Source organism: Lethenteron reissneri, chromosome 13 (assembly GCF_015708825.2).
Source record: "Lethenteron reissneri isolate LAM-NWPU_2019-01 chromosome 13, ASM1570882v1, whole genome shotgun sequence".
In the NCBI taxonomy this organism is placed as follows: domain Eukaryota; kingdom Metazoa; phylum Chordata; class Hyperoartia; order Petromyzontiformes; family Petromyzontidae; genus Lethenteron; species Lethenteron reissneri.
In genome coordinates, this window is record NC_083791.1 from 6868926 (window position 1) to 6882851 (window position 13926).

General features: G+C 42.9%; 1 protein-coding gene across 2 annotated transcripts in view; it reads left to right on the forward strand.

Moving 5' to 3' along the window:
* The window catches only part of LOC133342054 (cell adhesion molecule DSCAML1-like), a 181868-nt gene that overhangs the window by 139261 nt on the left and 28681 nt on the right, over nt 1-13926 (forward strand). For both annotated transcript variants that reach the window (XM_061550959.1, XM_061550960.1), the window contains exons 20-23: nt 1634-1773; nt 5742-5895; nt 6793-6910; nt 8039-8202. In XM_061550959.1, the coding sequence (XP_061406943.1) occupies nt 1634-1773; nt 5742-5895; nt 6793-6910; nt 8039-8202 (576 nt within the window). The remainder of the gene's footprint in view (nt 1-1633; nt 1774-5741; nt 5896-6792; nt 6911-8038; nt 8203-13926) is intronic.

Consider the following 13926-nt stretch of genomic DNA (forward strand, 5'->3'; position numbering starts at 1 on the left):
AGCGTGCTACCACTCCCCACATGGCTCCATTGCAAAAAACAAAGACAAAGATCCCCCCGTATAGCCTTACCAGGGCAAGTGCTGTTAGCCAGAACAGTACACGAGGGGGTGGGTGGCCAGCACCACCTTTGTCTCCCCAGTGGCGATGTTTACACACCGCACCGGGTACTCATTTGAGGCTGAGTCTACCTAGGGGAGGCCCAGGACCGGTTCAGATAATCGTCACTGTTGGTGTTGGCCGTGAGCAGGAATCGAACCCGGGTCACCGGGTTTATAGCGCAGCGCGCTCATCGCTACACTACCGCTCCCCACTACTGATTTGAGGCACACACACACACATGCACTGGCTATGTAGAAATACAAATGTAAAGGTGTTGCCCTGCACTTAATTCTAGATTTGAAGCTTGATACAGCAAGCGTGCTGTGACGGTTCCATAATATCTTAGTTTTTGATGGTCACCACTAAGATGAATGCATTTTACCTATTACATTTTTAATTATAACATGAGGTAAGACCTTCATATGTTGCCTGACATTGTGTTTATTTTACTATTCTAATTCCTCCAAATTGTATATACCAATACACATCTCCTTAATATCTTTGTTTTAAAAGGTAATATATTTGTCGTCTGGGTAACACTTAACTTTATCATTATCTATTGCTACCCAAATGGGTATCGATACTAATTAGGGCGCTATCGATCAAGGTCATCGGTGTGTGTGGGGGGGGGGGGCGGGGGGAACGGTTCAATTCTAAACGTCCCTCGGGAGCTACGGCACTCCCGCAACTAATTGCTAACATCTGCCCTGCCCCGTGAAGCCCCGTTGCTGCTCGTGCACAGGTGCACGTTAGCAGCGACTGCCGAGCATATTGGGAGCAGCAGCAGCAGTCGTAGTCTTCGCAGGGCGCGTTTTTAGCGCGATTCAAGGAGCGGAGGCGAACACGAAGCTGGGACGATAGGCCAACTCATCGGGCATTGCCCGTGATGGGCGCGAGCCTTCCGAAACGATTGCCGATTCGAAACCAGGATTTTCACTTTGCCCTGCATCCCGACGATCGGTAAAGGAATGCAACAAATCCTGTGTGAAACACAGAGCTTTTGGGGAAGCCCTGCCGTGCTGTGGGATAGGAGTCGCGTTTATTTAGTTTTGTTTGGGGGGGGGAGTGGGTCTGCATGGAAGCGCTTCATGCCACGTCATGCAAATGAGCGCACACAATGCAATTTAATCAGCGAGATTTGCCATTTAAGAGTTATTCAATCAATGTTATTGCTCGCAAATGAAGCCTTTGCAGCCGATCGATACGGGTTAGCTGTGCCGCGGTACGGCGGCGCGTCTCCGATGTGTAAATCTGGGCACGGTCCGCTGAGCTCCAAAAGACCGCAATCATAACCGAATTGCACGAAAGTGCGAAGCGTAATTGCCACTGCGCAGGCTTGATGAGGCGTCTTCTGACCGAAGAGCCACCTGATTCACGCAATCACAGTGACTGTGAAAGGACTGCCAAACAAAAATTCTCCCCGGTCTGAAACGCAGAGGTTTTCTTTTTTTACTTTACTTAATTTGTGACAGTGTTACAAGCCAAACAAAGTCTAATTGCACTCATTAATTTACATTGTTCTTGTTCTTGTAGTCCCCTGCCCACCTGCGGCTGTTAAGGCTGCACCTGCTTCAGCCAGCAGCGTCGTGGTGTCCTGGCTTCCACCCGCCAAGCCCAACGGGATCATCCGCAAGTACATCGTGGTGTGCGCCTTCCCTTACGTACCCCACCCCGTAAGTCCTGAACTCCTCAAACACGTTGATGATGCACTTTCGTGAAAAAACACTCGGCATCACAAGTTTATACATCTTGGCCATGCCGAAACATCAGGGGTCAGCAACAGGGATGAAGTGGCATTGACATCGAAACACATTAAATCCGCACCGGCGGTTTGAACAGGTCACATTTTTGTCCACGCAGACTGGAATTATTTTTGAGTTTGGCACGGAGGTTTTCGCGACCAATGTTATCAATAATAGAGGTTTTTGGGTTAGACCGCGTGAATAGAAATGTGTCGTTAAACCCGCCAGCACCCGACACAGCCAATTAGTAAGGTTTCTCACGTACTAGTTCAGCACACCGGTGTGTTGAAGAGTAAACCCACAACATTTATTCTCCAACAGACCGGTGTGCTGAACTAGTAACGAATTGGCATGTTTTATTTACGTGACAAACCTTAATAATTGGCTGTGTCTGGTGGTGGCGAGTGTAACAACACATTTATTTTTACGCGATCTAACCCAAAAACTTATATTATGGAATGATTTTTGAGTGGGGTTCCACTCTATGTGTCAAAAACCAGACCTTTATCTGAATTGGGACATTCTCTCTATCAAAAAAATTCTCAGTGAGAAACCTGGCAAAAATATGTGCGCTTATGACTCAGTTCTGTCACACTCTCCTAGTTTATCACGTAGAAACGGACAGCCGTGTGACCATGTGTAAAGGAATGTGCTGCTCATTGCACCTATAACATTTCCTCCTGTAATGCTGGATAATTATTTTCATACACAAAGACAAAAATTCCCCTGTATATCCTGTAACAGAATTTTGGGGCAAGTGCTGTTAGCTAGCACCTATGAAGGTCGGCACAGCACACGCGGGGGTGGGTGGCCAGCACCACCCCCAGCCGCCTTTGTCTCCCCAGCGGCGAAGTTTACACACTGCACCAGGTGATCATTTGAGGCTGAGTCGACCTAGATGAGGCCCAGGGCCGGTTAAGACAATCGTCACTGGTGTTTGTCGTGAAGCGAGAATCGAACTCAGGTGGTCGGGTTCGTAGCGCAGCGCGCTAACCGCTGCACCACCCCCCCCCCAACACCCAACACAATACATAGACGCATACACGTTTGATGTGTGAGACCCGACGCTTGATTTTGAATGCCACACTGGTGGCTTTGCTTCTATGCCACAACACACCTGGACGTCCGTGACCAAAAGTTTCGTAGCCCATCGGATTTCCTCCAGGAAAAACAATTATAGTGACAAATAAAGATTCCTATTATGGTTCTCTGAGTGATAAGCAGTCACTTTGATGCAGGCAATCAATGCCCTTGTGAAATTTGCATGTAAAACAAAACACCTGCAGGTTGTTTTTCATTTGCAAAAAACGCGGCACTTATTTTAATTGGACTATTTTACATGCCGCGCGTCAAACAAGACTGGTCAGTGACGACAGGTAGCTTTTTGTTGCCCTTCCGCAAGTCAGCTGGTGGCATGAACATTTTTTTCTTGTATTTCCCACATCTTCATATTGCGCACCCATCAATTATTTAAAAAGGGCACATTTTAAAATGGATGCCGTAGGTTTCTCTGCGCGAGGACTTACAAAAAGGGAAAATAATGAAGAGCCTGAGCATCTGTGTGGACACAATGGTGGCATGGAGGCAACCCCTGAATGTTGCGTTGAGATGTAGCAGTTAGGCGCGTTATATTATCACCTGTTTTCTGTCTAATAATGTAAATGTGCTCATTATGAGATGAAAACCATAGTAGTTTGCTGCTCGTGAGGCATTAATTGGTTTCCTTTTTTTTCCTTGAAATTAGTTTGGCATTCTGGGCGAGGGGTGAAGCCGTTTTCTTATAGATTACAAAAATTTCAACCGCAAGCTGATGTCATAATAGCGTACGCGGTGAATAATTACGCGAGGCAGTCATTTGGGTTACTTAACGATACCACACACTGTAATTTGAAAATAATTTTTTGACACTTGCCTCTGGTTCTAATGAAATACGTCGCAGATTTGTCAAGGTCAACAATAGGCCTCGTGTAATTGTTGGTATCTAAATGTAATCACCGTTGAATATGAGCGTGTATACCTCTCTGTTCACGTTGTGATATAAAAAATATATCTATCTTAAAACATTTCAAGACAACTCGCGCCCCTACTTTCTCTGAGTGCTGACGAAGCAGTTAAATTCACCACAATCCCTGACAGCCACCACGTAAGATGAACTTCATCTCAGCGTGGCGTGGTAACCCTATGAGAGTGTTTCCCATATAACTCATACGATGTCCAACAGCTGCAGATTTGAATACCTCTCGCCATGAAAACAAAATGACCTTGAGAACGAAGGGCTTTGAATTCACGCGTTATAATTGTCCTAATTTAGTTTTCGTGCAGGTGAGATATATATGAAGAAAACGGTGTTCTATAGTCGAAAAGGTTAACTGGCGCGATTCCAATGTGGTTCAGGCTTGGAAGAAATTGATTTGAAAGCTGTCCGTGTCGAGTGGGATTAAATCGCATTACTGGCCACTACTGGGTGACCTTGTATTCATTAAATGGGGCTTAGGGGAAACGGGGAGTAATATTTCTACAACGTAGTGACATTAAGACGTGAAAATCCTTGGGGTTATCTTGGACGTGGTTGCAGAGGTTTCCGTCTTCGAAATGACTTTAACTTGAAATATGCTGAACTCATTTGTTATAAGACAAATCTTTTTAATAATGTCCACATGCATTATTTAAAACAACATATTTCATAAGTTGAATATAACCGGTCTAATATATTCATACCATTGTTTAATACTGTACTGTGTACGTGTTAACGTTTTAAATGTACTGTTTTGCACGCTACTTTATTTTAAGTGGCGTGACAATGCATGAGCAACGATGAACTCTGGTGGGTTTCATCTTTTTGGTTCTTTCGGTAAAGTCACGTAGAAGGGAAATAATAAAATAATAAAAATAAAACATTATAAAATAATAAAAATAATAAAATAATACAATAATTCTCACGACGTTTCAGCCTGAGGACGGCTGCTTGCGTTGTGGCCGAAACGTCGTGAGAAATATTTTTATTATGTTTTAATATTATTTTATTATTTCCCTTCTACGTGACTTTACCGAAAGAACCAAGAAGATGAATCCCTGCAGTCACGAAAGCTTTAAATCAAAAAATCTGGTGGGTTTGTCATAACTTCGTCTTGGTCATGCTAAAGTCCAGCCAAATGTAATTTGAAACAAGGACAGTGCGATGCTAACGGCGTGGCATTGCACACACATTAAAATGCCAGAGGACGTGTTCTTTTTCATGTATAATTGATTCATTAGAGTGGTTTTGCATCCGCATATTGTCAACATATCCCATCAGTTACAAGTCGACAAAACAAAAGCTTTTTCGCATAATTTTCTGTGACTATGATTTGCAATTTTGGGCCCCGTGATTTTACCCATTCATTATTAATTTTCACTTACTGAATCGTGGTTAAACAGTAATGTGATGGTTTATCTTTGAATAAAAAATGTTATTTAGCTAAACTGTGAACTAAGAGAAACGTAATTGTATTTATTTTATTAATCCAACAAAGTATCACTAAATCTGCAGATGTTTATTTTCAGGAGGGTTATGCATTGATGTGTTTTTGAAAGTGTTTGCATTCTAGAAAATATCAATACATCTGTCAAACACTTGTGATACCACAGAGCATTATATATAGCTACTATATATATATACCTGTTTGGATGAGTGGAAAAATGTTTATCGTACTGCAGACTGAATCTTGCAACCTGAGTTTAAGACCTGGCCACAGATAATATTAGTGGCAAGTCACGTCTGAACTGGTCATGGCGTGTTCCCATTCACCAACGCGCAATCCCAGGGTGATCAAATATTGTCAAAAACCCTCAGGACTGAGAGTGCAGATAGATGGGCCTCTACATTATTCTGAGTCTTCTTCTTATTATTATTTCTACAGTTAATCAGCGAGTACGAGGTGAGCCCGGAGAGCACCCACCACTCCATCAGCAACCTCAGCCGGCACCGCCAGTACAGCGTGTGGGTGGCGGCGGTCACATCGGCAGGGCGAGGGAACAACACGGAGAGTGTCAGCGTGGAGCCGTCTCCGAATGGTATAGTACACGACACTTCGTTCAACGAAATCGCCCTTGCATTATTTACTCATCTATTTGCTTTCCTTATTTATCAGCTGGTCGGTTCATCGAGCCGAGCCATATTGGCGTGCGTGGGTAATCATCGCGCGATTCCGCCCGTGTTCCGTTGCCGTGCTTTAGATGGGTGCCCCTTTGCGTTGTGCGAAATGTAACGCGTAGAATTGCGGCGTGCGATGACATCGCCACGCTTTTTCTCGTCCGCCCGTGCGCATTCCATTCTATTGGATTCATTATGCTGCACGTAAAATTCTATACACACACTTATGAACGCTTATGAAATTTCACGATGAAAATAATTAGATACACAAGGGAATCCATATATATATATTTTTTTACATATTTATAAAAGTATTCCCTTGAATTTTAACTAATCATTTCATTTTGATTACAGATAGGGCATTCATTTTAATCAAAGCGATGCCACTTGCTATTGATGTCTGAGCATTCGGTTACCCATCAAAACATGAACAATAGATGTAGTGGTGCTCTGCATGGAAAAGAGGATCCTCTCAGATGGAAATAAGGCGGCACAGTTGGAAATTATTTGTTCATTCATTGAACGACCGTGTCGCTGCGGTAGTGGCGGCTACAAAACGATGTGTTCTCAATCCCCGTAGCCTCGGCTCATTTTCAGTCGCCATATCCTGTGAATTTCTCCCCCAGTCAGTTCCTCTGCCTGAAATGAACATCTATTTTTAGATACTGGGTTTATATTTTTTTTTGGTGAGCCTACATTGACTCTTTTAGGATACTCAAATTCTGACCAATTTTTTCGGTTTTACTCTAGGAGAGCATATGGCCATCCTTCGGTCTTTACTCGCTCTTCAACTTATGTGCCCTCAACTCTTTTGGCAGCTCCTGCTCGCATCCTGTCCTTTGGTGGCCCCATCTCCTCGCCGTGGATGCGTGACGTGGAGCTCCCATGCCGCTCTGTGGGGGAGCCCACACCTGTTGTCCGATGGACGAAGGAAAGGTGGGCCTCGTGAATTTTAAGTGTATCTACGTGTGTATGTGTGCTTTACCAGTGTGAGAGCGGTAGTGCAACGGTTACCTCGCTTCACTACAAACCCGGCGACCTGAGTTTGATTCCCGCTAACGGCCAACACCGGTGACAATTATCTGAATCGGTCCTGGGCCTCCCCTAGGTCGACTCGGCATAAAATGAGTACCTGATGCAGTGTGTAAACATCGCTACTGGGGAGATAAAAGTGGCCGGGCGTGGTGCTGGCCACCCACTACTTATAGGTGCTCGCTAACAGCACTTGCTCCAACAGTTTGTTAACACTATTTTGTGCTTAACCATCAATGTTCCAGAGGTGGGCTATATGCTAAGCTGTGTGTGTGTTCACATGTATGTTCTACTTTTTTAATCGATTATCTGCAAGAAGAATTCCAATGCTTTTAAGAATGAGACGTTAAAAATCTTTCACTTTAAATGTCTTACTCATATACGATATCAAACTCGTCCAATTATTTATTTTTCCTGGAAACATTTTTGTGTATCGCTATTTTCAAAATATCAAACAGAAATTACTGGCTCAGAGGTTAAAGTGCTGCGCTGGGTACCACTGAGATCCTGGATTCAAATTCGTGCAGCTGCCATAGATTAAACAGGGGTTCTGAAACATAATGTGCCTAATCACCAGCGGCTGCACAACAAAAAGACACCATATAAAATGTAGCTTTGCACATAATTTGACAATTCCAGCTCTGAGAATTAAAAATATTCATTTTGACTGTCATCTGATGAACATAACTCTGTTGCATTGCCAATAGGAAAGTAAAGTAATGTCCCCCACTTGAGTGTAGTTTTGTGATATCTGCTTCCACTGACCATTCTCGAACACAGGGGCATTACCTTGTCTCGTCGCATGACATCGAAAGCAACAACTGGGATAAAACTGGTCTAGGAGGTAGTATTTAAGAAATAAATACGTATGTATGTTGAGCTTCTTTCGCGCTGTATGTAGCCAACCCTGCTCATCGGAAGTGTCGGGGAAGTACAACAAACTAAACACAAAACGCACTTCTAAAGAAATGAGTTTTCAATCTATATTTAATAACGAGGTGCACCATATCACCCACCGCCCACCCCACAAAGTGACACGTCACAAGTGGCAGTGCCTGCGGACGAACACGGCTCCTTCCTGCCAAACGGCAGCTTACTTCTACGCTCCGTTCGAGCAGAAGATTCGGGAGAATACAGCTGTACAGCCTCCAACGCGTGGGGCTCTGACGCACTGCTAATAACCCTACTGGTCCAAGGTATTGTGTGTGTGTATGTGTGTGTGTATGTGTGCGTGTGTGTGTGTGTATGTGTGTGTGTGTATGTGTGTGTGTGTGTGTATGTGTGCGTGTATGTGTGTGTGTGTATGTGTGTATGTGTGCGTGTATGTGTGTGTGTGTATGTGTGTGTGTATGTGTGTATGTGTGCGCGCCGATTGCTATTTGGCTTTGTGCGAAATCGCAACTCCAAGCACAAGGCGGTCGCACGCCAATTACGTTGCGTCGTCGCAAAATGTCCCCGTCGGTGTGAAATTGCTGGCTTGCTTGAACTTATCTGCTGGAATACAAAAAGAGCCTCAATTAGGGAAACAGAAAATCTGCCACAGACACAATGCTTGTTAAAAAGTGAAATGTCTTATTTCCTTTTTGTTTATTATCCAGGAAGTATTATTTTTAGTTCAGTGCACAGTCTAACGGTGTTGTAGTGTGAATTAAAAACACGGTTTACAAATTAAACTACAAACTGCCACACATGCTCACAAGACACATACCCGTATGTATCATGACGTCACGCACAGGAGAATATAGATAGAGCCTCTCAACTATTCAGATGAAATGTGTTTTGTTTAACCCAACAGATTATGTGTCGTCGTACCCATCAGAAAAACCTCTTGTTTCGGGAGATTACTTTTGGCTGATGGATATCGCTGAGTAATGTGTAGACATAGATTTACAATTGAATGGTCAATTGGATCGTATTTCAGTGGCTAGACTTGGTGAAAAAGACAAAAAATAGATATGTGCAGCAGTTATAACGGGCCTTATCAGCTCACCCCTGCTGGAAACCTCTATAACTCTATTTTGAGGTGCAGTGCTCTTGATTACAGATTGACCAACGAAACAACATTTCAATTATCCCATAGTCAGTGTTGCTAAAGTCTTGTCCTGATCTTTGTGACCCACTGGGAAAATCATTTCGATTAACATCAATGCCAAGCATCGTTTGATGTTTGAATTATTATCTGCCCATCGTGGGCACTACTGACAATTAATTGAATGGAAATTAGCACGGGATTAGTAACGCGTGCAATAAATGAGCTTCATTTCCGCTTCAGTGAATTCGATACTCTGTTGCTAACAGCAGCGCACATCTCCACTGTTATAGTTGGCTGCATGCAGTACCACTGAGTGGAACTACAGTAGAACCCCTCTTAACGATGGTAATTGGTTGCACGAAAACAGTTGTTAAGTCATTTTGGTCGTTAAGTGAGTATAGGAAATGCACGTTAAAGGCTTGATTTGTTCCGATAGCATCTAAAGTTACCCTTTTTCAGTAAAAAAATTGTACTTTATAATATTTAAACAATCGATATTAATACATAAAGATACTCACAACATTATAAACACATAACATGAAAATAAACATGGTTAATCAATGGATTCATTCATATTTACTGTGCCTACCACAACCCACCATTACCAGGGGGATGGTGGGTAAGCAAATACGTTGGGCTCTATGGAGGCACTACACTACATTATACACTACACGACTATACACTACACTATACACTACACTACTATACACTACACTACTATACACTACACTACTATACACTACACTACTATACACTATACACTACTATACACTATACACTACACTACATTATACACTACACTTTACACTACACTACATTATACACTATACACTACACTACATTATACACTACACGTTGGGCTCTATGGAAGCACTACACTACTATACACTACACTATACACTACACTACATTATACATTACACGTTGGGCTCTATGGAGGCACTACACTACTATACACTACACTATACACTACACTACATTATACACTACACATTGGGCTCTATGGAAGCACTACACTACTATACACTACACTATACACTACACTACATTATACACTACACGTTGGGCTCTTTGGAGGCCGTCATCAAGCGATTAGTCGTTAACAGGGGTGGTTGTTAAGAGGGGTTCTACTATACATACTATACACTACACTACTATACATTACACTACTATACATTATACACTACACATTGGGCTCTTTGGAGGCCCGACGTTAAGCAAAGTCCTTAACAGGGGTGGTCGTTAAGAGGGGTTCTACTTTATATGAAAATAACTCGTGCAGAAATCCAATATTGAATCCAAAATTATACTTATTACGTAATAATGACAACCAAATAATAATACATTTCAACCCTTTTTCAACTGCTGCGTGAAGGATTTCTTTCCGATGTTGGATCAGTCATGAGGTTGTTTTGACCATACTTCACCACGCCGGTCAGCGTGGGTCGGTATAGGCAGGGGGCCCAGGACTGGTTCAGATATCCGTTGCCAGAGGCGATATCCATGCATGGCTGGGAAACTGAACCTCGGTGTCTTCAGGTAAAAAGCCACAGTGCGCTAACACATGTGCTGCCACTCCTGCACCCTATTAGGTAATAATATTAAAAGGTAACGTCAGTCATGGGAATTTGCATATGCATGTTGCTTAACAGGTATTATTGAATATGTTTATAAGAAAAAAAAATATTTAGACCCAAACTTTCCACAAATACAAAGATCCCCCATATAGCCTTAACAGGTTGTAGGGGCAAGTGCTGTTAGCGAGCACCTATCAAGGCCGGCACGGCACACGAGGGGGTGGGTGGCCCGCACTACGCCCAGCCGCTTTTGTTTCCCTGAGTGGCAATGTTTACACACCGCACCAGGTACTCATTTCAGGCTGAGTTCACTTAGGGGAGGACCAGAACCGGTTCAGATAATCGTCACCGGTGTTGGTGGCCGTGAAGTGGCAATGGAACTCGGGTTGCCGGGTTCGCAGTGCAGTGCGCTAACCACTACACTACCGCTCTCCATTACAAACTTGTCCACAAGCATGTACACACGTGCACACACACACACACAACAAAGGCCGATGGCTTGTTGTGTTTTTGTTTGGTTGAGGCTGTCTCAGGACAGTACATACGGCAACGTATTCATGCACGCGGGTCTCACAAATGTCCTCCCAGAGATTCGTTTTTTTTTGGAAATGGGTTTTTGAAAAAAACGATGCTGAACACGAATTAATTAATAATTAGTGAACACTTCAGTTCATCCACTCTAATCTAGATTTTGCTCGCATGCGTGACCCATTTGGTACATTTCCGTGTGCAACTTAACTTTTACATTTTCGCAAAATCACCGCGAGCGCATTAGCATTTGCAAATTAGTTGAAAACATTTCCCAATATGAGACCAGATTCAATTTAATGATTGCACCATTTCATTTGTAAAGGGGGTAACTTGAAAAATATCTTTGTATATCAATTTCAGCTTGCTTAATTGGGTGCATATTTTTTTTCCGCTTTTTTATGTTGTTGAATTTTCAAACATTAAAGATGTTAAACCAGATATACAAACACAAAAGTATCAGGAGCCATATTTTATCCATGCAAGGCCATTGGCTAGGGGCTGTGAGCAAGCATTTTCAAGGTTGGCACGGTAACAAAAGGGCGGTTTATCTGCAACCCATCCATAGACTTTTTCATCCATTACTGATGTTTAAATTAAAATTAAATGTTACACTAGGCGCTCGTTTCAGGCTGAGTATACCTAGGGGAGGGTCTGGGTATGTTTACACTCTAATTAACACTTGCATTTGTGCATGCCTAGGAATAGAATACAAATCACCAGGTTTCTGGTGGTTCGTATTCATGTGAGAACCTGAGCCTCCAAACAGATCCCGATACAGCCATGTAGACTGTTGGGAGCCCAGCGCTGTTAGTGAACACTGGTATGTATGTAAATATGTTGAACTTCTTTCACACCGTATGTAACCAACCGTGCTAATCGGAGCTGGTGCGGGGGAAGGACAACAAACTAAAAACAAAAAGCAGTTCGAAGGAAATTAGTTTTCAATATATATTTAAAAGTGCAGAGCTCCACTGGCTTCCTAATATCGAAAGAAAGAGCGTTCCAGACGGCTACAGAAGGGCATCTGAAAGCGCGTGATGCAGCGACCGTCTTTGTTCGATGGCTAGCCAAAAGCCACTGCGAGGATGACCGGAGTGCACGTGATGGTTCATGTTCCTCGACAAGCTCAGCAAGGTATTATGTTTCATTTGTGGAAAACACTTTGTGTGTATTGAGTGGGTACCAGAGTATGGGAACCTCATTTGCCAGTAAAAATATGATAATTGGTTCTTTACCCTTCTATCTGGCAACAAAACTGTCAGTTTTGTTGCCAGATAGAAGGGTAAAGAACCAATTATCGGGTACCAGAGTGGCGAGATGTTTACTACCTCACCTGGTATGTAGGAGGTCGTGGGTTCGATCCCAAAGCTGACACCTGTATATTTGGAGCCTGCACGTTCTCCCCGTTGTCGCGTGGATTTTTATCTGGGTCCTCCGGTTTTTCCCTCCACATTTAGAAACATGCGTTTAGAGCAGCGGTCGGGAACCTATGGCTCGCGAGCCATATATGGCTCTTCCAGTGACGGCATATGGCTCCCAGACAATTTTGAGTTGAAAAAAAAAATCAGTTTGGAACTGATTTAAAAATACTTAAATAAATTTCACGGGTCACGCCTGCACGAAGCTCAACCTCACCACGTATGAACCAGACTACAAAGCCATCAGCAAAAACCATGCAGCACCAGAAGTCGCATTAAAAGTAAGACATATTTAATTTATTATACGTTAAAAATACTATATGGCTCTCAATGAAATATATTTAGAAATATTTGGCTTTTATGGCTCTCCCAGTCAAAAAGGTTCCCGACCCCTGGTTTAGAGTATTTGGCTGCTATAAATTTCGACATGATTAAGCCACTTGCGTTGAGCTATTATTTTCGGCCAAGTCGCTTCTGAAAAGAGCTAGATGGCTTGAGTGGGCTTTACCTAATAGTTTAGAGTTTTAGATTGAAGTGAAAATCTTTTAAAACTTGTCCAGCACAAGTGCTTAATTTTAGCCAGAACAGTCCAAAACTCATGCTATATCCATCTCGCCATTATTTTGTACTCGTAATTTTTTTAGAAAACTGTTCATGAGATCATAGAAGTATAGGGTGCAATAATGTAGGATTATCATGAATAGGTGTAACTTATACTCCAGTGGCTTTCCAGAAAATATTGAGTGATAAAAATTACGCCCTGCACGGCGCAGAAAGCCAGCACCATGCCTAGCCACTTTTGTCCTCCGATTGCTAACCTTTACGTGTCACGCCAGATGCCCATTGAATCTTGATTCAACCTAGGAGAGATACCACCTGCCACCGATGTTATTCCTGGTCATGAATCAAATCGAGGTCACTAAAATCATCGTGCAGTGTGCTAACTGCTGCATCCACCACCACTCCCCATAACACACATACACTCGCTCATGCACGCCAGAACGCTTTCACACACGGCAAAAATATGACCACACGATGAGACTACTCAGCCCTTGTGTTGCAGTCATGAACAAATTCCCTGGCAACGGTCAATCTGCGCAAAGTTTCCCTTTAATTGACGCATGCGTGTGTCTCACTCTGCCAGGTCCATTGTTCATATTACAGTGACCGCAATTGCTGAAGAAATAGAGTAAAGCATTGGTTTTTGGCATTCAAATTTACAATATTGCATCAGGGCTATTCCAATAAATACTTAGAATAATATTTTTTTCCCGTGTGAACAAAAAAAAAACACGCTCAGTGTGAAATGGTCTTCAACTTGTATGCGGATTAACAACACGTTCCTTAATAGTTTCAAAATTT